Source organism: Danio rerio, chromosome 3 (genome assembly GCF_052040795.2).
Source record: "Danio rerio strain M-AB ecotype USA chromosome 3, GRCz13ab, whole genome shotgun sequence".
NCBI classification, from domain to species: domain Eukaryota; kingdom Metazoa; phylum Chordata; class Actinopteri; order Cypriniformes; family Danionidae; genus Danio; species Danio rerio.
This window is the reverse complement of record NC_141023.1, coordinates 6,144,166-6,166,707: the sequence shown is the minus strand read 5'-3', so window position 1 is coordinate 6,166,707 and position 22,542 is coordinate 6,144,166. Positions and strand designations below refer to the sequence as shown.

Sequence of the window (22,542 nt, the reverse complement as noted above, 5' to 3'; positions counted from 1 at the left end):
TAAAGTGTTCCAAACACCTCAGCAACCACATTGCAACATTCTAAAGTGTTCCAAACACCTTAGCGACATTCTAAGTGTTTCAAACACTTTAGCAACCACCATAGCAACGTTCTAAAGTGTTCCAAACACCTTAGCAACATTCAGAGTTCCAAACCCTTTAGCAATCGCATAGCAACATTCTAAAAAGTATTCCAAACACCTCAACAACTGCATGGCAACGTTCTAAATTTGTGCTCCAAACAACCCAGCAACCATTTAGCAATGTTCTTAAGTTTTTCAAATACCCTGCAGCCACAGATCAACATTTTAAAAACTGTTCTGAATTGCCCAAACATTGTCAAAATGCTTTTAACTGATGCGCAAAAATGTATACAAAATAAATAAAATAACAAAAGATATTGGAATTGTTGTTTAATGAACTTTAATTTTCAACTTGAATTGTGTCATTGAAGTCATCTGGTGTAATTTATTCATGTTGTCGTAGACATTGCAGAAAAACAAATCATCTCAATGTCCCCTTTTTTTTGTCAGGTCTACTCTAAACACCTTTAAAAACCAGCCAACAACAAAATATCTTCTAACAAGTACACAGTGAGCTCTAAAACACCTGAACAATCAGTTTCAATTGTGTGTTTGTGCATAGGCGGAGCATTTGAGGTGAAGCAGCATCCGTTCTTCGGCGATCTGGACTGGGGCAGTTTACTCCGCCAGAAAGCTGAGTTCATCCCAAACCTGGAGTCTGAAGAAGACACCAGCTACTTTGACAGTGAGTGACGCAGGGACTGTGTGTGTGTTTGTGTTGTTGTCTGTTAGAGTGTGTATTAGCGAGTAACTCTGTCTGTTTCAGCACGATCAGAGCGATATCATCACGTTCACTCGTACGATGAGGACGACACTAATGATGACGAGCCTGTGGAGATTCACCGCTTCTCCTCCTGCTCGCCACGATTCAGCAAGGTCAGTTTCTGATAAACACTTATGTTGTGGGATTGCTGAATGCTTGATTCTGATTGGCCGATGGATATGATTTTTAGGTAAGCACACAGTTAAAGTAGTTCCTGCAGGTTTCGAGCGCATTACAGCTCCATATCACTACGCTGAATGAGTTATTTCCAAGTGTGCCGCAAGCCTGTGTTTGAGTGAAGGTCTCGGCCGTTAGATCGCCCCCTGGGGGCTGGCTGCAGTACAAGTCATAAAGCCCGCCTCCTCTGTGTTAATGAAGGAGACTTGAGCCCAAATAAAAAAATTAATTACACTTGCAATAAACTGTCCCGAAAGATGGTTCTGGTCGATTAAGGCACTGATTATTGTGCTGAAATAGGTGCAGATCCTCATTTTTGTAAACAGTTTGTTTTTAGCAGTAATTTAATGCTGGGCGTGTCATCGTGATTGACAGCTGTGATTGACAGTTTCTCAAAGCAGCGCGTCTGAGCTTCGGCAGGAGACTGAAATGTTATTATTCGATTTCTGTGTTATTTTACCATGACAAAATGAGTTCAGCAGTAAACTACAGTTTCTGACATACATGATCCTGGTGGAACACTGTTTATTCGCTAAGGTCAGGGCTTTTTTCGGGCTTTATTAGTTTGCTGATACACGCCTAAACACCCAGATAGCAAAATACACTCGGGCCAGTTCCGGCTAGATTCTCGCCTGCCGGAGACTTACCCCTCAGAGCTCAGACTGACTAATGTTACCTCTGCTGGACCTACTCCGGATGCCTGGACTCACTGCCCGATTCCAGCCCGAGTCAATCGAGCCAGATGCGGCGGCCGAGCGAGCCGGCGTTGCCGCATGCAAGCCGGAATCAGCCCGTGACGCCGCGAGTAGGATATGTGCGCTGCTGCCCGGAGCTGTCGCGATTGAATATATAAAACCTTCATATTTGTTACTGTTATTACATCCATCTGTGTTGATATGACAGCAAACGCATGCTGAGAAGTTCGGGGGCGTGGTTGATTTTACATAAAGCGTTTGGCTCCTCCTCTGGCTCCATCAGACAATCCTTCTGCGCATGTCAAGGCTCCAATTTCAGCAGTCTTTTGCGACAGTTTGTGCCCGTCAAGCAGGCGTTTTGCCCTCAAGGCGTTCAATGGGAAAAGGGGCTGTCGCGTCGTCCATATTTTTTACAGTCATTGGTTATTTCACATAAACAACAGTCACCTTACTAGTACCGGGTTGGACCCCCTTTTGCCTTCAGAACTGCCTTAATCCTGGCATAGATTCAACAAGAAAATACTAGAAATATTCCTTAGAGATTTTGCTCCATATTGACATGATAGCATCACATTTATATATATGTATATATACATACATACATCCATGCATGCATATATATATATATATATATATATATATATATATATATATATATATATATTTATTTATATGTATATATGTGATGCTATCATGTCAATATGGAGCAAAATCTCTGAGGAATATTTTATATAAATATTAGCTAATTAGCAATACAAATTCAACATAGATCCATATTCAGTCAATATTCTGTTAATTTCTGTGTAAAATAAAAACTAATGATATTTATAATAACTTATATATACCAAATGTATTTTAAGCCACAATAAAAACATGAAAAGGTATGAAAAAAATTATGAAAAATGTAGCGTACGCTGAAAGCATATGCCATTTATAATGCATAAAGTCAGTTTGACAATTATGTCTATTTTAGTGAACTACCCAAAACTAACTACCCGTTCATGTTGTGGTATTTTGATCAAGTAACTATGTTAGTATAACTTAATCGTATCCTTAAGTAAAGTCAGGATACTTCAGGTCATTATTATTATATTCTGGCACTCAAGTAAATGTGTTTGGATCGCAGGTGTACAGCAGCATGGAGCATCTGTCCCAGCTGGAGCACAAACCTGTGGTGACCCGCCGAGAGCCCAAACCTCACAGAGAAGACCGGGCCAAGAGAGAGAGCATGGGCAGCCTGACCCTCCGAGACAAGACCTGGAGAACCGGATCCCCAGAGATGTAAGACAACGACAAAACAACCTCACCGAATAACCCAACAACATGTTAGCAAACTGATAGTAGCATTGTTTAGTATAGTACTTGAGAACACCCAAAACACACACATTTAAAAGATCACTTTGGGTTCTTTTGGAAATAGTATAATTTTACAGCTCCCTTAGAGTTAAGCAAAATGATAGATTAAATAGTTTTTATGTGTTTTTAGCTTAGCTTAGCATAAATCATTGATTTGGATTAGACCATTAGCATCTCAGAAATGACCAGAGTATTGATAATTTTCCTATTTACAGCTTGACTACTTTAGTTACATGGTGTACTAAGACTATGCCTGCAGCAGGCGCGGTGATATTAGACAGCACCTGAATGTAGTCAACAAAGCTCAAAGAGAGTAAAGTATAACAAAATGGGAGTATAGTTCCTAGCCATATCAGAAACGTTTTATTTTCCTTCTATTTCAGCTGTCTCTTTTTATTTTACTTTACATTTTTCCACTTTTTAAACCAATCAGACGATCTCCAGGTCTGGCGGGAGCACTTTTAGCTTAGCTTAGCATAAATCATTGAATCAGATTAGACCATTAGCATCTCAATCAAAGAGTTTCGATAATTTTTTCTATTTAAAGCTTGAGTTGCATTGTGTGCTAAGATCAACAGAAAAGAAAAAGTTGCTATTTTTAGTCAATATGACTAGGAACTCTCATTCTGGTGTAATAATCAAGGAGCTTTGACTATTTTCAGGCGCTGTCTACTATTATTGCACCTGCTGCAGTCATAGTCTCAGGGTGCTTTCACATCTGTAGTTTGCTTCATTTGGTCCAGACTAAGGGCAATAAATGATACATTGTTGCATTTTCTGGCGTCTTTGGGTTGTTTTCACACCACACTGCTGGCTTTGGTCCGAAGCAGTTGAAAAGAACCAAAATGCTGTCATGTGACAAAATCCACATCTCTCATTGGCCAGATGTTGTTGAACATAGTTCCTAAACTGCTTATTGATTGGCATTTTCCCCGCACGTGAATTCTGACCAATGAACTCAATACTCTTTGGTCATTTCTGAAATGCTAATGGTCTAATCCGAGTCAGTGATTTATGCTAAGCTAAAAACATTTAAAAACCATTTAATTTACCGTTTTGTAAGTGTACAACCACTCTGGAGTAGATTTTATAACGGCATGACAATTCAATGGAAGTGTTTGAGCTGAAAGTCCCTGTGCATATACTCCATTATTGACTGACACTGATTACACCTCTGCTGCTCTTCCTTGTGTTTCTCTATAGGAAGCGTCTGTCGTGTTCGGAGTCGTCCTTCACCGAATCAGACTCCAGTCCTCCCGGAGCTCGCCGCCGTTTCTCAGCGCTGATGGACACACACCGCTTCGCTTCTCCACTGGAGGGAGACAGTGACACACACACACGCCAGCCGCCCGTCAAAACCAGAGGGACGTCACTAGAGGGCGCCAGTGTTCCCGTCAGTTCCGGACTGTTTGAGTCCAGCTCTGCCGTGTCAGTGGGACATCCTGGAGGTCATTCAGTTTACATAATACAACATTGCGTTGTTGTTTGAGGGATTCGATTTAATAATTTATTTGTTTATCTTTTCATATAATTACTTTTATTAGTAGTATTTACCTTTATTTTAACCGTTATTATTATTTATTTTTATTTACTATTATTATACTTTGCTTGGTCTGGTTTAATCATGTGATCTGCTTATTTATCATATGAGCAGGGCCGGTGCGTCCATAGAGGCGACCTAGGCGGCCGCCTAGGGCAGCAGTATAGAGAGGGCGGCGTCTGCTACACCTCCCTTACCACCTGCGTCCTCAGTTATGTCCGCGACACCTCCCCCGCGTCCTCAGATATATTCGCGCATAGACGATAGAATAGAGAGGGCGACGTCAGCGTCACCTCCATCAGCACCCGCGTGACCTCAGTTATATCCGCGCATAGGGCGGCAGAATTGAGGTCCGCGACACCCGCGTGTCCTCAGTTATATCCGCGCATAGGGCGGCAAGATAAAGAGCGCTGTGTCCGCCACACCTCACTCTCTCAGCACCCGCGCGTCTTCAGTTATATCCGCGCATAGGGCGGCAAGATAAAGATCGATGTGTCCGCGACACCTCACTCTCTCAGCACCCGCGCGTCCTCAGTTATATCCACGCATAGGGCGGCAGAATAAAGAGCGCAGTGTCCGCGACACCTTCCTCCCTCAGCACCCGCGCATCCTCAGTTATATCCGCACATAGGGCGGCAGAATAAAGAGCGCAGTGTCCGCGACACCTCCCTCCCTCAGCACCCGCGCATCCTCAGTTATATCCGCACATAGGGCGGCAGAATAAAGAGCGCTGTGTCCGCGACACCTTCCTCCCTCAGCACCCGCGCATCCTCAGTTATATCCGCACATAGGGCGGCAGAATAAAGAGCGCTGTGTCCGCGACACCTCCCTCTCTCAGCACCCGCGCATCCTCAGTTATATCCGCACATAGGGCGGCAGAATAAAGAGCGCTGTGTCCGCGACACCTTCCTCTCTCAGCACCCGCGCATCCTCAGTTATATCCACGCATAGGGCGGCAGAATAAAGAGCGCAGTGTCCGTGACACCTCCCTCTCTCAGCACCCGCGCATCCTCAGTTATATCCGCACATAGGGCGGCAGAATAAAGAGCGCAGTGTCCGTGACACCTCCCTCCCTCAGCACCCGCGCGTCCTCAGTTATATCCGCACATAGGGCGGCAGGATAAAGAGCGCAGTGTCCGCGACACCTCCCTCTCTCAGCACCCGCGCGTCCTCAGTTATATCCGCGCATAGGGCGGCAGAATAAAGAGCGCAGTGTCCGCGACACCTCCCTCCCTCAGCACCCGCGCGTCCTCAGTTATATCCACGCATAGGGCGGCAGAATAAAGAGTGCAGTGTCCGCGACACCTCCCTCTCTCAGCACCCGCGCGTCCTCAGTTATATCCGCGCATAGGGCGGCAGGATAAAGAGCGCAGTGTCCGCGACACCTCCCTCTCTCAGCACCCGCGCGTCCTCAGTTATATCCACGCATAGGGCGGCAGAATAAAGAGCGCAGTGTCCGCGACACCTCCCTCTCTCAGCACCCGCGCGTCCTCAGTTATATCCGCGCATAGGGCGGCAGGATAAAGAGCGCAGTGTCCGCGACACCTCCCTCTCTCAGCACCCGCGCGTCCTCAGTTATATCCACGCATAGGGCGGCAGAATAAAGAGCGCAGTGTCCGCGACACCTCCCTCTCTCAGCACCCGCGCGTCCTCAGTTATATCCACGCATAGGGCGGCAGAATAAAGAGCGCAGTGTCCGCGACACCTCCCTCTCTCAGCACCCGCGCGTCCTCAGTTATATCCGCGCATAGGGCGGCAGGATAAAGAGCGCAGTGTCCGCGACACCTCCCTCTCTCAGCACCCGCGCGTCCTCAGTTATATCCACGCATAGGGCGGCAGAATAAAGAGCGCAGTGTCCGCGACACCTCCCTCTCTCAGCACCCGCGCGTCCTCAGTTATATCCGCGCATAGGGCGGCAGGATAAAGAGCGCAGTGTCCGCGACACCTCCCTCTCTCAGCACCCGCGCGTCCTCAGTTATATCCGCGCATAGAGCGCCGGAAAAGAGGTCCGCGACACCTCACTTCATTTTCATAACCGGTCACTTTCGTTTTCACATTGGGGTTGAGGGCGGCGTGATCGTCCTCTGCCTAGAGCGGCAGTTCAGCTTGCTCCAGCCCTGCATATGACCTACAGTTAATATGGCTGCCAGTTTCTTCGCTTGTCAACATTGCTAGCATGGCATTGACCGTGGTCAACGTGTGACCGAAACATTTACCTTTTTTTTTTTTTTAGTAAATTGCTTGTCATTTCATCTCGCTTGTTGATTTTCGGAAGTTTTTCAGCTCACTTTTTCCCCAGAGGAGTCGAAACTCCCATTAATCTCGTGTGATCTTTCTGCTTCTCAGACAAGCTTCTGCGTCCCGCTGAAGGTCCATCAGCTCCTCTGCACATGCCGGAGCCCTTCAGTGCACGAGTAGGAAGTGACCTCGTCTTACGAAGAGCACGACATCATCAGATACCGAGCGACAGTGAGAAACGAACCGCCACTCGCTCCGGCACAAAAGTCATCAAGTCGGCCTCCGCCACGGCGCTGTCTGTCATTATACCTGCAGGTGAGACTTTAGATTCTACTTTATAACCATTACAAATATCAACAAACAGTAACATTAAATTAAATTAATTAATAGTGACACAGTAAAGTGGACACTGGACACCTTAAAATAAAATCTAACTCTTGTTTTTGGCCTGTAAGCTTTCGTAATATTACTGTTTCTTCATTTTGTCGTTAGTTGAGCAGCATGGTACGTCTCCGCTGGCCAGTCCCATGTCTCCTCGATCCGTCTCATCCAATCCCTCGTCTCGTGACTCATCTCCGAGTCGTGATTATTCGCCTACGGTCAATGTCCTGCGCTCACCGATCACCATCCATCGCTCTGGGAAGAAGTACGGCTTCACTCTGCGAGCCATCAGAGTCTACATGGGCGACAGTCACGTGTATAGCGTACATCACATGGTCTGGGTACGAACGCATTCTGAAATACTAGTTTCACGTTTTCTTATTCGTATATTGCGCTGCATGTAATTGACATTTCTCCAATCACAGCATGTAGAATGTGGTGGGCCGGCCCAGGAGGCGGGGCTTTGTGCTGGTGACCTCATCACACATGTGAATGGAGAGCCTGTGCACGGATTGGTGCACACAGAGGTGGTGGAGCTCATTCTGAAGGTACGGCGTTCACAAACACACCTGTTGCTCGATGTTATTGATATTACACGATCTCATTGTAAGCAGACTTACAAGTCCGGATAAAAGAAGTACTTCTAATCATCAGAGAGTTGCGGTTATTATTTAAGGTCTGGTGAAATGTGCAATTTTTTATTCAATGTTTGACATAATCCCAACTGAAAAATGAAGAGAGGGCGGGACATAGAGTAGCCCCTCCCCTTTTACAAAAACAGCCAATAGTGTTTAGTTTTTCTCACAGCTCTGCCAGAGTGGTTGAGCTCAAGTGCATCAAATGAAGAGCCAATGAGAAGAAGGGGGCGGGGCATGTCAGAAACTGGAGAGCATTTGATTGGTCAGAAGATTTGATGAGAAATTAAAGTAGGAGGTGACGTGCAAAAAAATTGTTGATCCATTTAGGTAGAACTGACAAACTACAAGCTTTCTAAACACTAATTTTATCACGGTTTTGGAGCGCACTAGCTTATAGAAATCCTTAAAACTAACAACTAAAAAAAAATATTTTAAATTCAAGAGACCTTTAATAAAATGCATGTTTTTAGGACTGTTTTTAATTTGTGATATCTTTTTTATTCTTACTGTTTTTTTTGTTCTACTGTGCTTAGAAAAGCGCGTTATAAATAAAATGTATTATTATTATTATTATTGTCATCATCATCATCATTATTTCTTTTTCTCTGAGCATATGGAGAGGAAGAGAGTGTGTCCTACAGGTGGTTTGTCAAGTCCACTCACCTGTGTGGAGCACACTCAGAATTGAACAATGTTTTTTAAATAGCATAGGGTGCTTATTAGAAGTTGTCTGGTGCATATGGAGAGGAAAAGAGTGTGTGACCTATTTCAATGCTGTCGTTGACCATTCATTGCTTTGGATTTTCAGAGTGGCAGCAAAGTAACAGTGACGACTACTCCGTTCGAAAACACCTCCATAAAGATTGGTCCCGCCAGGAAGCTGAGCTACAAAGCCAAGATGGCCAGACGCAACAAGAAATCAGCAGCAAAAGATGGACAAGAGAGGTCAGAAACTGGGAATGCCTTTACATCATGGGTCAAACTCAGCTCCTGGAGGGCCGCAGATCCGCACAGTTTTGCTCCAACCCTAATCAAACACAGCTGATCCAAATAATCAAGGTGTCTTGAACACCTTCATTAGTTGCATCAGCTGTGCCCTTCCAGCGGCAACCCATCACTGGGAAACACCCATACACTCTCATTCACAGACACATACACTATGGACAACTTAGCTTACCTATAGCGCATATCTTTGGATTTGTGGGGGAAACCGGAGCACATGCAAACTCCACACAGAAATGCCAACTGACCCAGCCAAGGCTCTAACCAGCGACCTTCTTGCTTTGAGGCGATTGTGCTACCCACTGCCCCACCGTGACGCCCTATAGAGAATATGGGTCAGTGACAAAACAGGTTTGGCAAGATGGGAAATTTAAAAATCTTTTACAAAGTTGATTTAAAAGCATCCGTCAGATATTTTAAAATGTACAGATTGTATTCATGTTGATTTTATGTAATTAAAAATAACATTTACACCATTTTTTACAGACATTAAGACTGAATGCAACTGAAAATGTCAAATGGTGTAACTGCCAAAAATTGTGAAATATTAAATAATTTACTCCTCCTAGATGATATGCAAGTGTACACACTGAAATAAATACTTCATTTTAAAATACCACAATAACATTTATTGTATTCGCATTATCTCTAAATGTACATTTTAATGAGTTTTTGCAATATTCGGCCAGACACATGCTAAAAACACTTCTGGTTTCTAAATAATCTTTGACAAATTATGTAAAAAATGTTAAAAACTATTTTATTACACAAAACTAAGTGTTTTAATTTTAATTTCACATTATTTCCATGTACATAATTATATTTTTATGTAAAATACTGGTTACACCAATTGACAAAAACCAGTTACACCACCTGACAGTGTTGCTTCTACAGCCAAAGATTTTGAAATAGACAATTAAAATCAATTCAAATTAAGAATGAAAGTCAACAATTTCAGTGGGATTGTCATTGACAAATGTGTTTAGAACAATGAAACCAGGTTGCTGAACTTTAATACACCAAGTAATAACATCCTTTACATTAAATGTGTGGCCCTCATCAATAGAATATTAACAAACTAAAGAAACATGTTTAACATTTAACACCTTTTCCATCACTGTTTCTTTTCAGTTGGCTTAATTAAAATAAAAATAAGTAGATGATATTAGAAAAAAATCCACTATTTTACTTTTAAGCTATTTAGAAACAATTTGCCAAACACTGTACGTAAATCACTAGTACGTAAGAACTGCTGCTTACTCGTTGTTGCCTTGGTGCTGGGATTAAAGGCCAATTTTTGTAAGCATACACGACTGACTGACAACAAATAATTTCATGAGTGTATCCACAACTTATCCACAAACTATTTATTTTATACAGTTAACTTCAGAATTATGCAGAATTATTATTAGTCCCCCTGAGCTATTAGCTCCCCTGTTATTTTTTCCCCAATTTCGGTTTAACAGAGAGAAGGTTTTTTCAACACATTTTCAACACATAATAGTTTTAATAACTCATCTCTAATAACTGATTTATTTTCTCTTTGCCATGATGACAGTAAATAATATTAGACTAGATATTCTTCAAGACACTTCTATACAGCTTAAAGTAGCATTTAAAGGCTTAATTAGGTTAACTAGGCAGGTTAGAGTAATTAGATAAGTTATTGTATATCCATGGTTTGTTCTGTAGACTATCGCGGGGAAAAAGCTTAAAAGGGCCAATAATTTTTACCTCAAAATGGCTTTTAAAAATTGCTTTTATTCTAGCCTAAATAAAACAAATAAGACTTTCTCCAGAAGAAAATTTTTTATCAGACATGCTGTAAAAAAACCCAAACAAAACTGATTTCAACTGCAATTCATTTGTTTAGCAACTTCTGACTTGTTCTTCACAACTTTTCATCATTAAAGTTCCTCCGAGTCACCTCCAGTTGTTAATAATAATAGTACAACAGCAAGCGCATCAAGTATGAAAACCTCCAAAACTTAAGGCTGTGTGCACTCAGTCTATAGAGGCTTGTCAACCTTGTTTCATTTCCCATGTTAATTTTTTCTTTTATTTAAAAAAGAAATTCCCAAGTTCTCTTTAACAGAGAGAATATTATTGTCAACACATTTCTAAACAAAATAGTTTAAATGACTAAATTCTGATAACTGATTTCTTCCGTAATCTTTGCCATGATGACAGCACATAATATTTGACTAGATAATTTGTAAGACATTAGTATTCAGCCTAAAGTGACATTTAAAAATATAATTAGGTTAATTAGGCAAGTAAGATCTATTGGCCAAGTCATTGGGTAACTGTGGTTTGTTCTGTATTTAAGAAGGCTAACAATATTGACCTTAAAAACTGCTTAAACATTTTAAAAACTGCTTTTATTCTATCCAAACTAAAAGAAATAAGACTTTCTCAAGAAGAAAAAAAATACTTACAACATTTCAAAGGAGGGTGATACAGTGGCTAATGGTTAGCACAGTTGTCTCACAGCAAGAAGGTTGCTGGTTTGAGTCCAAGATGGACCAGGATGGCTTACTGTGTGGAGTTGACATGGGTTTCCTCTGGGAGCTCCAGTTTCCCCCACAGTCCAAAGACTTGCGGTATAGGTGAATTAGAAAAACTAAATTGACTGTAGTGTATGAATGTGTGTGTGAATGAGAGAGTGTGTACATTATATTGTGTGAATATAAACATGGATTAACATAAACAAAAAAAAAACATTCATGTTGTGCAGTAAAATAATTTTATCCTATGTTTACAGAGCTTTAATAGTAAGGTTGTGGATTAAGCACCTATTTCTCAAACAAAAATAAATAAATAATCTACACTATGAACACAAATAGTAGTTTAATTTATGTCGCATTTTTGATCAGCATCATGAACTAATGATATTTGACTAAATTGACCCCTGACAGAAAGACTCCTGCTATACGAGTCAAATGGTGTAACCAGTTACACCCCTTGACATTTCAATTTAAAATGAAATTTGACAGGCATTATCAATAACATCTATGTAAGCACATGGGCTTGGTGGGAATATTTCAAATTTAACTTTTAAATATAATACTTATTTTTATAATTATGAACAATTATCAGTGCATTTCTGGGGTCTTACCATTTGACATGCATATCTAAGAATAGCTGACCATACCTTAAAAAGGTCAAAGTATCTCACATTTTAAAAAGAGTTACTAACCTTTGCATGCAGCAATTAGTCTTATCAAGAGTTCTTCTCTGTGATTCAATTTCCTGTCTAACTGTCTTGTGCACAATATTAACAAAATGGCTCAATAAATGGTGGTTACACCATCTTGACATTTCAGAAATTTGAGGTGACAGAAAAAATTCCCCAAATGAATTATAATATTTAAAACAATTGTGCTATATTTACCTTTATTTACTATTAAATATGTCTAATGTAAAATTATGCCAGACTAGCCGATACAATGTTTCATTGAGGCTTTCACTTTTTTTAAACAAGGTAAACTATTTGGTACCAATTTTTTTTGGTTACACCACATTGACATTCTTGCAATAATCCCCTAAAAATTTTCTTAAAATGGATTAAAACCAAAAAATTAAACTTGGTCCTCAAAATAGAGAATGTATGCAAGTAATTTGCTTATTTATTTTGAAACTGTAACCTACTTGAATTTATTTAAAAGACATGGACACAAAAAAATGAGCGTCACGTCATTGACCCATATGCTGTTGGTTATAAACCTGTCCTTGATGTGTTTGACTGTAAAATCGCATCTGTATGTACTTAGGGGTCAGATTTTCCCATTAATAAAACCAATATTATTTTTGCTTATAATTATTTAATTTCAGTTTTTGTGAATTTTTTTATTTATTGTGAATCTTTATTTAACGAATAGTTTTAGTCTTAGTGTTTGTTTATTTAAATAACCTTTATTGTTCTCTCTCTGTCTGTCCGCAGTAAGAAACGCAGCTCTCTCTTTCGTAAGATCACTAAGCAGTCAAACCTTCTTCACACCAGTCGTAGTCTGTCTTCTCTGAATCGCTCGCTGTCGTCTGGAGACAGTCTGCCTGGATCTCCCACACATAACCTGTCTGCCCGCTCTCCGACACAGACGTACCGCTCTCCGCCAGACTCCACCTACCTCGGTCAGAGCTCCTCCCACTCTCACACACTTTATGTATCATATGTTAATGACTTGCATGTACCTGTATATACGCCAGGATATCCTGAAAATGATGTGTCTCGTGTAGAATTCAAAGTTTGTCAATGTCTTGCTTGTTGCTGGAAGCGTCTGTTTTTACATAGATGCACTGTAACGAGTATGATTTGGGCCTTTGAGTTTCTGTGTGGTAAAAATTACTTTCTAAAGAACAAAAGAGAAACTTTTGCCTTTTAATACTACATTTTAATCAAAGTTTGACGCCTCACAGTATGACCTTGAGTGATATTTGACCTACTGAAGATGACATTTATATTAAATATGATTCTTCTTTCCTTTCCATCTGACTTGCGCTGAACTGAACTTAATTAGCCTTTGATATTTGGCTTCAGTCTGTATTTGCGTGATCCTTGTGTGCCCTTTTCCTGTTTCTTTGAGGTTCTGACTTGCTCTATTTTTATCCACTTAGGCACGTCATCCCAGAGCAGCTCTCCCGCATCCAGCACACCAAACTCGCCTGCTACATCTCAGCACATGCGTCCAAGCTCTCTTTATGGCCTCTCACCCAAACTCCACCGCCAGTATCGTTCTGCACGCTGCAAATCTGCCGGGAATATTCCTCTGTCCCCATTGGCTCACACACCATCCCCGACTTCGTCCTCTCCACCACCCATAGCGGGACACATCGTTGGCAGCTCCAACACCACCCAGGCCTTCCCTGCAAAGCTTCACGCCTCCCCTCCAATAACACGTCCACGACCTAAAAGTGCAGAACCACCCCGTTCCCCTCTTCTCCAAAGGGTGCAGTCCGCCGAGAAGCTCGGTCCACCTTCTCCGCCATCCTCGTCATCTTCTGATAGGAAGGGAGGGCTTGGCATTAGAAAGCATGGTTTGGATGTTGTGCATGCCGAATACCGCCGGGAGTCCTTCCACTGCGAGCATGCCCTCCAGAGCTTGATGGAGATAGAAGGAGAAAACACGCCCAGTGCTCTACCCTCTCCACCTGATCAAACGCCAACGCACATGCCCATCAAGCACACGTTGAGTCCAGCAAGGCAACTCGGGAGGCAAGACTCAATCATGGATAGAGAGTTTGAAGGGAAATCGAAGCAGGCTGACTCAAGCGAAGCAATTTTGAAGACTGCATCAAAAACTGAACCAGTAGCAATCATTGTAGATCTTAAATCAACCCCGTTGGGTGAAACAACCCAGAGGGATAAAGTAGCCTCTAAGTTTGAGTCTTCCCAAGTTTCAGTTGCCTCAATGGGGAAGGTTGTAGCCAAGGATGTGGGAAAGATTGAATCTTCTAGTACTTTGGTAACTGGCCCCAAGATCCCAGATTGGACGCCAATTGTCCAGAGCTCTGGAGTACAGGAACTCAAACCTCATCAAACCGAGAGTCCTAAAGGGCTGGAGAATGGCAAAGACATTGGAAAGATCCCAGTGAAAGAGAAAACCCAATTGACAAAGACTCCAGAGGCAAGCAAGTCAAGTAAAGGACCTTTAAATGTTGAGGGGACTGGATCTGGTTCTATTGGTACACCTAAAGTCTCAGAAGCAGTTCCAAGCCAGTCTAAGAGCATTCAGGAACGGGCTCAAACTCCATCAGGGTCAACTCGAGGCCCTCAGGAGGAAAGATGTCGCCTCGAAGCAGTCGAAGTCTCTCCTCCCTCTCCATCTCCAATTGCTAGGTCACCTTGCACAAGCAAGTCAAGGGCCATTTCTCCTGGTGACCGGTCCAGTTTTGTGACCCAGCTGACCAGTGTGGCTAAAACTGTGCTTGGGCCAATGAAATTGGGCTCCCAGGATGGGGGGAAGGCCAAAGACAGCTCCAAGACAAATGAGGACAAACGAGCCGCCACATTGGGAAAGTCCGAGGCCTCATCTGGGGGTCGCCGAGGATTGACGGGAACTTGGCCTGGCCCTGGATCATCATCAAAGCCTGAAAAGGCATCAAAGAGCTCTTCCAAGCATTCATAATATTCTCACTGAAATATACTATTGGGAACTTTGAATGGCATGCATTGCCAGTAGTTGTCCAAATGCAGACCAAGTTCAAAAGACTCTACAGCCATCAAACCAAGATATCTACGAGAAAAAAAAATCGTAAACAAGAAAAGGTGCTTCAAAATGATCGTTGTCAAACATGTTTGTTTGTGCATATGCCATAAATATATATGCACCATCATATGTGGATGTAGACACAAAAAAACAGTATAGCTCCGTCCGAAATCGCATACTTCCCTACTATATAATATGTCAAAAATAGTGCCCAAGCCGAGTAGCATGTCTGAATTTATAGTATTGGAAAAACAATACGTGAGATGTACCTGGATGACCTAGTACTTTTGGTGAGATTATGAAGTGTGCTTCCAATGGACACTTAACTTTCCCTTGAGGCTATGCGAGAGAATTTATGAATGGGAGGGAAGCGACGCAACTGACATTAATAGGTCATGTGATAATGATACGATGCAGTACGTCTGAATTCCATTCATACTACTCACATTCATACTGTATTGAACACACTTTTCTTAGAGTTGTGAAGCTCAAATTCAAATGTATCACCTACACTAGTACTATGCGATTTCGGATGCAGCTCATGTCTTTAGATGCATGTTATATGTATATTGTGAATAGAAGAGTCAAAAAATAAGATATGAAAAATGAAGACCTAATGCTAGTGAACACTGCACATCCAATCATTCCTGCCCGCTCTATAGAGGGCATGACCTGTCAGCCATCACCATATCAATCAATCGATTTGTCAGATTTAGATGTGAGAAGTAGTTAAACTGTTTACCTAGTGACCGACACGATAGATCCAAACAGTCTCATTCCAGTACCTCAGCTATACTGTTAAACTGCCAACAGTAGCACGATACTAGAAACGATGGAATGTTTGGGAGTGTTTAACTAGCGGAAATGGGAAATAATTGTTGCACAAGGATAAAACCATGTGTATATATGCTCGTTTATCCTGTCTTAATTACATTTGCACTGGAAACGCCCAGCAAAAGTCAACATGAAGTGTACATTTTTTACTTTTTTTAATGTGCGCACTTCCACAATTCATCAGTGCAAAGCTTTTACAGATAGCACCACCTTGGCCATGCAAATTGTTTACCCAAAAGACCTCAATCAGGGTAGCTAGCACCATTAGTCCTAAAGGGCTGGAGAATGGCAAAGACATTGGAAAGACCCCAGTGAAAGAGAAAATCCAATTGACAAAGACTCCAGAGGCAAGCAAGTCAAGTAAAGGACCTTTAAATGTTGAAGGGACTAGATCTGGTTCTATTGGTACACCTAAAATCTCTGAAGCTGTTCCAAGCCAGTCCAAAAGCATTCAAGAATGGGCTCAAACTCCATCAGGGTCAACGAGGCCCTAAAGAGGAAAGTTGTCGCCTCGAAGCAGTCGAAGGCTTTCCAGCCTCTCCATCTTCAACTGCTAGTTCACCTTGTACAAGCAAATCATGCGCCATTTCTCCTGGCGACAGGTCCAGCTTTGTGACCCAGCTGACCAGTGTGGTTAAAACTGTGCTTGGGCCAATGAAATTGGGCTCCCAGGATGGGGGGAAGGCCAAGGACAGCTCTAAGACAAATGAGGACAAACGAGCCACCACATTGGGAAAGTCTGAGGCCTCAATTGGGGGTCGCCGAGGATTGAACTTGGCCTGGCCCTGGATCATCATCAAAGCCTAAGAAAGGCATCAAAGAACTTTCCAAGCATTCATAATATTCTCAATCCACACAATTCATCAGTGCAAAGCTTTTTCAGATAGCACCACTTTGGCCGTGCAAATTATTTAACTTAAAGACCTCAATCAGGGTAGCTAGCACCATTAGTCCTAAAGGAATGGAGAATAGCAAAGACATTGGAAAGAGCCCAGTGAAAGAGAAAACCTAATTGACAAAGACTCCAGAGGCAAGCAAGTCAAGTAAAGGACCTTTAAATGTTGAGGGGACTTGATCTGGTATTAATGTTACACCTAAAATCTCAGAAGCAGTTCCAAGGCAATCTAAAAGCATTTAAGACTGGGCTCAAACTCCATCAGGGTCTACTCCAGGCCCTCAAGAGGAAAGATGTCGCCTCAGTCAAAGACTCTCCAGCCTCTCCATCTCCAACTGCTAGGTCACCTTGCACAAGCAAATCATGCGCCATTTCTCCTGGTGACCGGAGCAGCTTTGTGACCCAGCTGACCAGTGTGGCTAAAACTGTGCTTGGGCCAATGAAATTGGGCTTCCATGATGGCGGGAAGGCCAAGGACAGCTCCAAGACAAATGAGGACAAACAAGCTGCCACATTGGGAAAGTCTGAGGGTTCATCTGGTGGTCACCAAGTATTGACGGGAACTTGGCCTGGCCCTGGATCATCATCAAAGCCTGAAAAGAGCTCTTCCAAGCATTCATAATATTCTCACTCCACACAATTCATCAATGCAAAGCTTTTTCAGATAGCACCACCTTGGCTGTGCAATTTAACCAAAAGACCTCAATCAGGGTAGCTAGCACCATTAGTCCTAAAGGGCTGGAGAATGGCAAAGACATTGGAGAGACCACAGTGAAAGAGAAAACCCAATTGACAGACTCCAAAGCATTCAAGAACGGGCTTAAACTCCATCAGGGTCAACTCGAGGCCCTCAAAAGGAAAGATGTCGCCTCGAAGCAGTCGGAAGACTCTCCATCTCCAACTGCTAGGTCACCCTGCACAAGTCAGCAGTGCAAAGCTTTTTCAGATAGCACCACCTTGGCCGTGCAAATTATTTAACCAAAAGACCTTAACCAAGGTAGCTAGCACCATATTTAATTTTAAACTGAAATTAAAACAAGGTTGTGAGAGGATTGCACTCTGCAAAGTAGCAAGATTTCCAAACAGAAGCGTGAGCATTATGGAAGTAAAACATGTCACAGACTTGTTGACTTTTAAATATCTGGGAAGAAGTACGGAGAGTTAATATAGTTTAAAAACTTGAGAGTGAAGGACAAACCTCAAGAATTGTCATTGTTATGAAATTATATTGAGAATATCAGATGAACTCTACGAAGAAAATATGTCACTATGATGATGTCATCCTGGTAGATTATATTATAGGCCAGTAAATGCACTGTGGGTTATACACTTGAATTCTTACTAATCTGACGAAGCCTGAATTATTCTTTAGTATATGCAGAAGAGTTTGTGAAGTGCGAGGTGGTTCGTGTGTAGACGTGTTTCATTTGAATCCATTCAGGGCTTTTAATTCACTTTTTGCTACATGGTGATCTTTACGTCAAGCTTTTATAGGAATTTATTACGCCGTAAGTTGACATGTAAACGTCCGTGTGGTTTGCGAGAGATGAAACGATGTTATTTGTGAATCTGTTTACACTTTAATTCACACAGTTACTCTCACGTTTGTGCGAACGTCCTTCGGGGACTCTGTGTGTAGTAAATCTAGCGATGTTTTAGGAGTGTTTTTGGTGCCACGTTAGCGCAATGATTATCTTCCAAATTAACTGATCGTTTTGCCAATGTAGGAGTTTATACTTTACCCAAATATTTACCTTTAGAGGTGAAAACTGAACTGATCGCAAAAAAGTACAGTGGTTTAAAATGGTTCTAGATGATGCCATCTAGATTTATCATGGTACTTCTCTAAATATACATGAAAGTGGTAGATATTTGTTACTATCTTATATATATCACCATCACTTTACTATTACCACAGTACTTAGGGAAGTTTTTTAACAATATTTGGGTAGGGCGTATATTCCTTTGACATATTTTTTGATCGATTTGTGCTGTAATGTGTGTAGGATAGATTGTGTCAGTTGTGCGTCAATGTGTTTAGATTCTGTAGGCATAGCGTTTGCCTGAGACAGTTACTCGTGCAATGAGTACAAGCAATTGAATGCACTTTATTGATTTTATTGACCTCTGTTTGTGTTTATATAATTTATTTATAACTTGATTTGAATGATTTTTGTCGCCCTGTTTGATTATTACAATGGGAGGTTGTATGTGGCCCTTTGTAACTAAGCTGCTTTGCATAAATCTTCCTCAAACTGTAGGATTTTTTGTACATTGACTTCTTATATCATTGTTTAGTTACAGTTTTTTTATGATTTCTCACCTCAGGCAATGGTATAAACTAATGCAATTTAAAAATAATAATAAAGTGCAGTAATAATAAAGAAGCTGATAACATGTTTTGCTTTGTGTTGTCTGTTCTGTGTGTGTTTGTTCAAATGAGAAAGGATTTGGAAGTAAAAAAGCACATCATTTTTTTTATGTTCAAAGCTGTTTTATACATATGTTTTGGCTCGGATTTGCCAACCAGGACAAATTAATGTTAAGCTACACTCACTGGCCACTTTATTAGGTATACCTGTCTAACTGCTTGTAACACAAATTTCTAATCAGCCAGTCGCTTGGCAGCAACTCAATGCATTTAGGCATGTAGGCATGATCAAGACGATCTGCTGCTGTTCAAATCAAGCATCAGAATGGGGAAGACAGCTGATTTAAGTGACTTTAAACTTGGCATGGTTGTTGGTGCCAGACGGGCTTGTCCGAGTATTTCAGAAACTGCTGATCTACTGGGATTTTCACTGGGATGGTCGGGTCAGAATTTGGCATAAACCACATCAAAGCAAGGACCCATCCTGCCTTGTATCAATGGTTCAGGCTGGTGGTGGTGGTGTAATGGTGTGGGGGAGATTTTCTTGGCACGCTTTGGGCTCATTAGTACCAATTGAGCATTGTGTCAACGCCACAGCCTACCTGAGTATTGTTGCTGACCATGTTCATCCCTTTATGACCACAGTGTACCCATCTTCTGATGGCTCTTTCCAGCAGGATAACATGCTATGTCAAAAAGCGAGAATCATCTCAGACTGGTTTTTTGAACAGGACAATAAGTTCACTGTACTCAAATGGCCTCCACAGTCACCAGATCCTCAATCCAATAGAGCACCTTTGAAATGTGGTGGAACGGAAGATTGGCTCATGATAGCCGCCAAATCTGCAGTAACTGCGTGATGTTATCATGTCGATATGAAGCAAAATCTCTGAGGAATATTTCCACTACCTTGTTGAATCTACGCCACGAAGGATTAAGGCAATTCTGAAGGCAAAAGGGGGTTCAATCTGGTACTAGTAAGGTGTACCTAATAAAGTGGCCAGTGAGTATCTATAAATTTAGTAGTTTGAATAAGATTTTAGTTTTATATATTTATAAAAATATATATTTATATTAAGTACGACCGTGCTTTTTTTTTAGTCTAATAGTGTATCACAGTAGGTAGCATGTAGTAGTAAATATTGTGAATAAACTATAATGAATACTGTAGTATACTTTAGTTTTTGCTATAGTAAACTGGTCTGATATGTGAATATACACTATATGATTGTAGAAAACATATTGTCAAATTTGTTCATATTACCACAGCGTCTAACTTATAGAAAAACCATAACTGATTAATTCAACAATTTTTACATTGGTATTTTTCAAAAACATTATATTATTTACTAAAATGTACTGATATACTTGTTTTTTGTGTGAGCAGTCCAAATTCTTACCGTTTTTCCGTTACCTCAAACGCGAAATGAAAGCCCAATGGTCATCGAAAACGTCAATTTGGGACGTTCCTAGTCCTGCCTTTCTTGCGTACTAACTCAACTGACCAATCAGAGAGCGTGTAAGAACCGCACAGCCAATCAGAGGAAAGATGCGAGTTTTGATGCCGCGTGAAGGAGGGGAGATCTGACGAGTGATCAGTCAGGCAGTGAAACCGAGTGGCGTCGTAATATGTTTGTATTTTGGAAAGTTTACCGCTGAAATACACCGATATACAATGGCGTGACAGTTGAACCGTCCTTTTAGGTAAGTATTGTATAACTTAATTAAAATATAATCGCCCACTGTCAGAAAGTGCCTTGTTTATTTGTGAACATGTAACTTCACAAGTTGTATGAACGTGATTTCCGCGTGACGGTAAGATAAAATGTTAACGTTAAAGTCACTAACACAGCTGAAATGTAGTGTACGATCTCTACATTTGGACAGGGTGTCTTATTTGTTTATTATTTTATCATATATGACTTAATACCACAGTATGATAATGTGCTACGGCTGTGTTGCTATATAAACACTAGTAAACACTACTCTCACTCCCCATGGTCAGGGTGTCGACGGGTTTTAAAAAGTCTTAAAATGTCTTAAATCTCTAAATCAGATTTTTAGGCATTAAAAGGTCTTAAATTTACTTAAATATTGTGTAGTAGGTCTTAGATCTTTTTTTAACAGGTCTTAATTTTCCTTTGTGAATATCTTCCCAATCTGGCCATTAACACCCATACAATCACCAATTAATCTCAATAAAATGTTAACTTTTTATTTTAAAATCAAAATTTTAACTCTGTTTACCAGAATGATTTGAGCAATTCCTTGCAAATGTCAACCTTGCCATGAAAAAAGAAAGTTTTCACCAAAATAGAGAAACCATTTATACATTTTTAGTGAAAGAAAGTATTTTACACTATAAAAATACTCATAAATGTGTCTGTCAGTGTTTCAAACTATTACATTTAATTGACCAAAAATCACACAAGTGGCTATTTCACAGCTGTCACATCCATAACGGAAAAGTGTCACATCTACGACACTTTTTCCTCATAAATGCAAAAATGTCAAATAAAATAAAATCAATCATTTTGGATCTATTTTGAGCCGATTCATACTATTGATTAGCATTGTTTCTTTTGGGTTGTGCAGTTTAATTTGTAGAATTAAATGATCAGTCACTGCATACTGTCAATTTGCAAACTTTTTTTTTTTGTCATATCCATAATGCATGCTTGTTTTCCTTATTTAAAATAAAAAAAATGTTTACAGATTAATATTTTTCTGGTCCCATAACTCTGTGGTTAGTTGTTTTGGAAAATATAAACAGATGTGTCAAAATGATGTTAACATAAACTTTCTATGTGAATTCATGTTTTGAGTTTTTACTGCAAATGTCACATCCATAACGCTGGAATTGCTCATTTATGTTTTCCTTATGATAACATTTTGTTTAAAAGTTCTCCATGTATTTACTGCTGAGGATTAGACATGGGACGTTAACCGTTTTCAAGGTATACTGCGATTTGGAAAAGTCAAGGTTTTAAAACTGCCAAAATTTTCTGTAATACTGTTCTTTAAGTATGTGTAAGATTATTTTATTTATTAATTTTGTTTTGTTTTTAGCACAACAGTATTTTCAGTAGAAAAGACATCCTAAGATTCAGTTTTAAATTGTAAAGAAATCAGAGTTTTAAAAAAAAAGAAGACCGCAGAAGTCATGTGAATTATGTAGCCTGACTTGTTTACTGTGCCAAAATATCATGAATCTTTCCAAAAATAGAATATCTTGTTTTCAAAGGGAAAAAAGTTTTTTTTTTTTACCCAGTTAGAGCAATAAGCACAATACTGTGATACCGTGATATTTTTATCTAAGGTTGTCATATCATCAGAATCTTGTACTGGCCCATGCGTACTGAGGA

At 40.8% G+C, this 22,542-nt stretch overlaps 2 protein-coding genes across 12 annotated transcripts in view; both read left to right on the top strand.

Annotated features, from left to right (window-relative positions):
* The window catches only part of mast1b (microtubule associated serine/threonine kinase 1b), an 88,240-nt gene extending 69,037 nt beyond the window's left edge, over positions 1-19,203 (top strand). Inside the window, exons 18-27 of the mRNA XM_087243486.1 lie at positions 644-766; positions 848-957; positions 2,843-2,997; positions 4,276-4,520; positions 6,959-7,165; positions 7,343-7,572; positions 7,657-7,779; positions 8,678-8,814; positions 12,815-13,002; positions 13,486-19,203. Coding sequence (XP_087099612.1) covers positions 644-766; positions 848-957; positions 2,843-2,997; positions 4,276-4,520; positions 6,959-7,165; positions 7,343-7,572; positions 7,657-7,779; positions 8,678-8,814; positions 12,815-13,002; positions 13,486-14,996 — 3,029 coding nt within the window. The 3' untranslated portion in view covers positions 14,997-19,203. The remainder of the gene's footprint in view (positions 1-643; positions 767-847; positions 958-2,842; positions 2,998-4,275; positions 4,521-6,958; positions 7,166-7,342; positions 7,573-7,656; positions 7,780-8,677; positions 8,815-12,814; positions 13,003-13,485) is intronic.
* Positions 19,204-20,747: 1,544 nt separating this feature from the next.
* Positions 20,748-22,542, top strand: part of atg4db (autophagy related 4D, cysteine peptidase b) — a 47,588-nt gene continuing 45,793 nt past the window's right edge. For all 11 annotated transcript variants that reach the window (XM_087241976.1, XM_087241967.1, XM_087241974.1 and 8 more), the window contains 1 exon segment: positions 20,748-20,881. The gene's annotated coding sequence lies outside the window, so the exon portion shown is untranslated.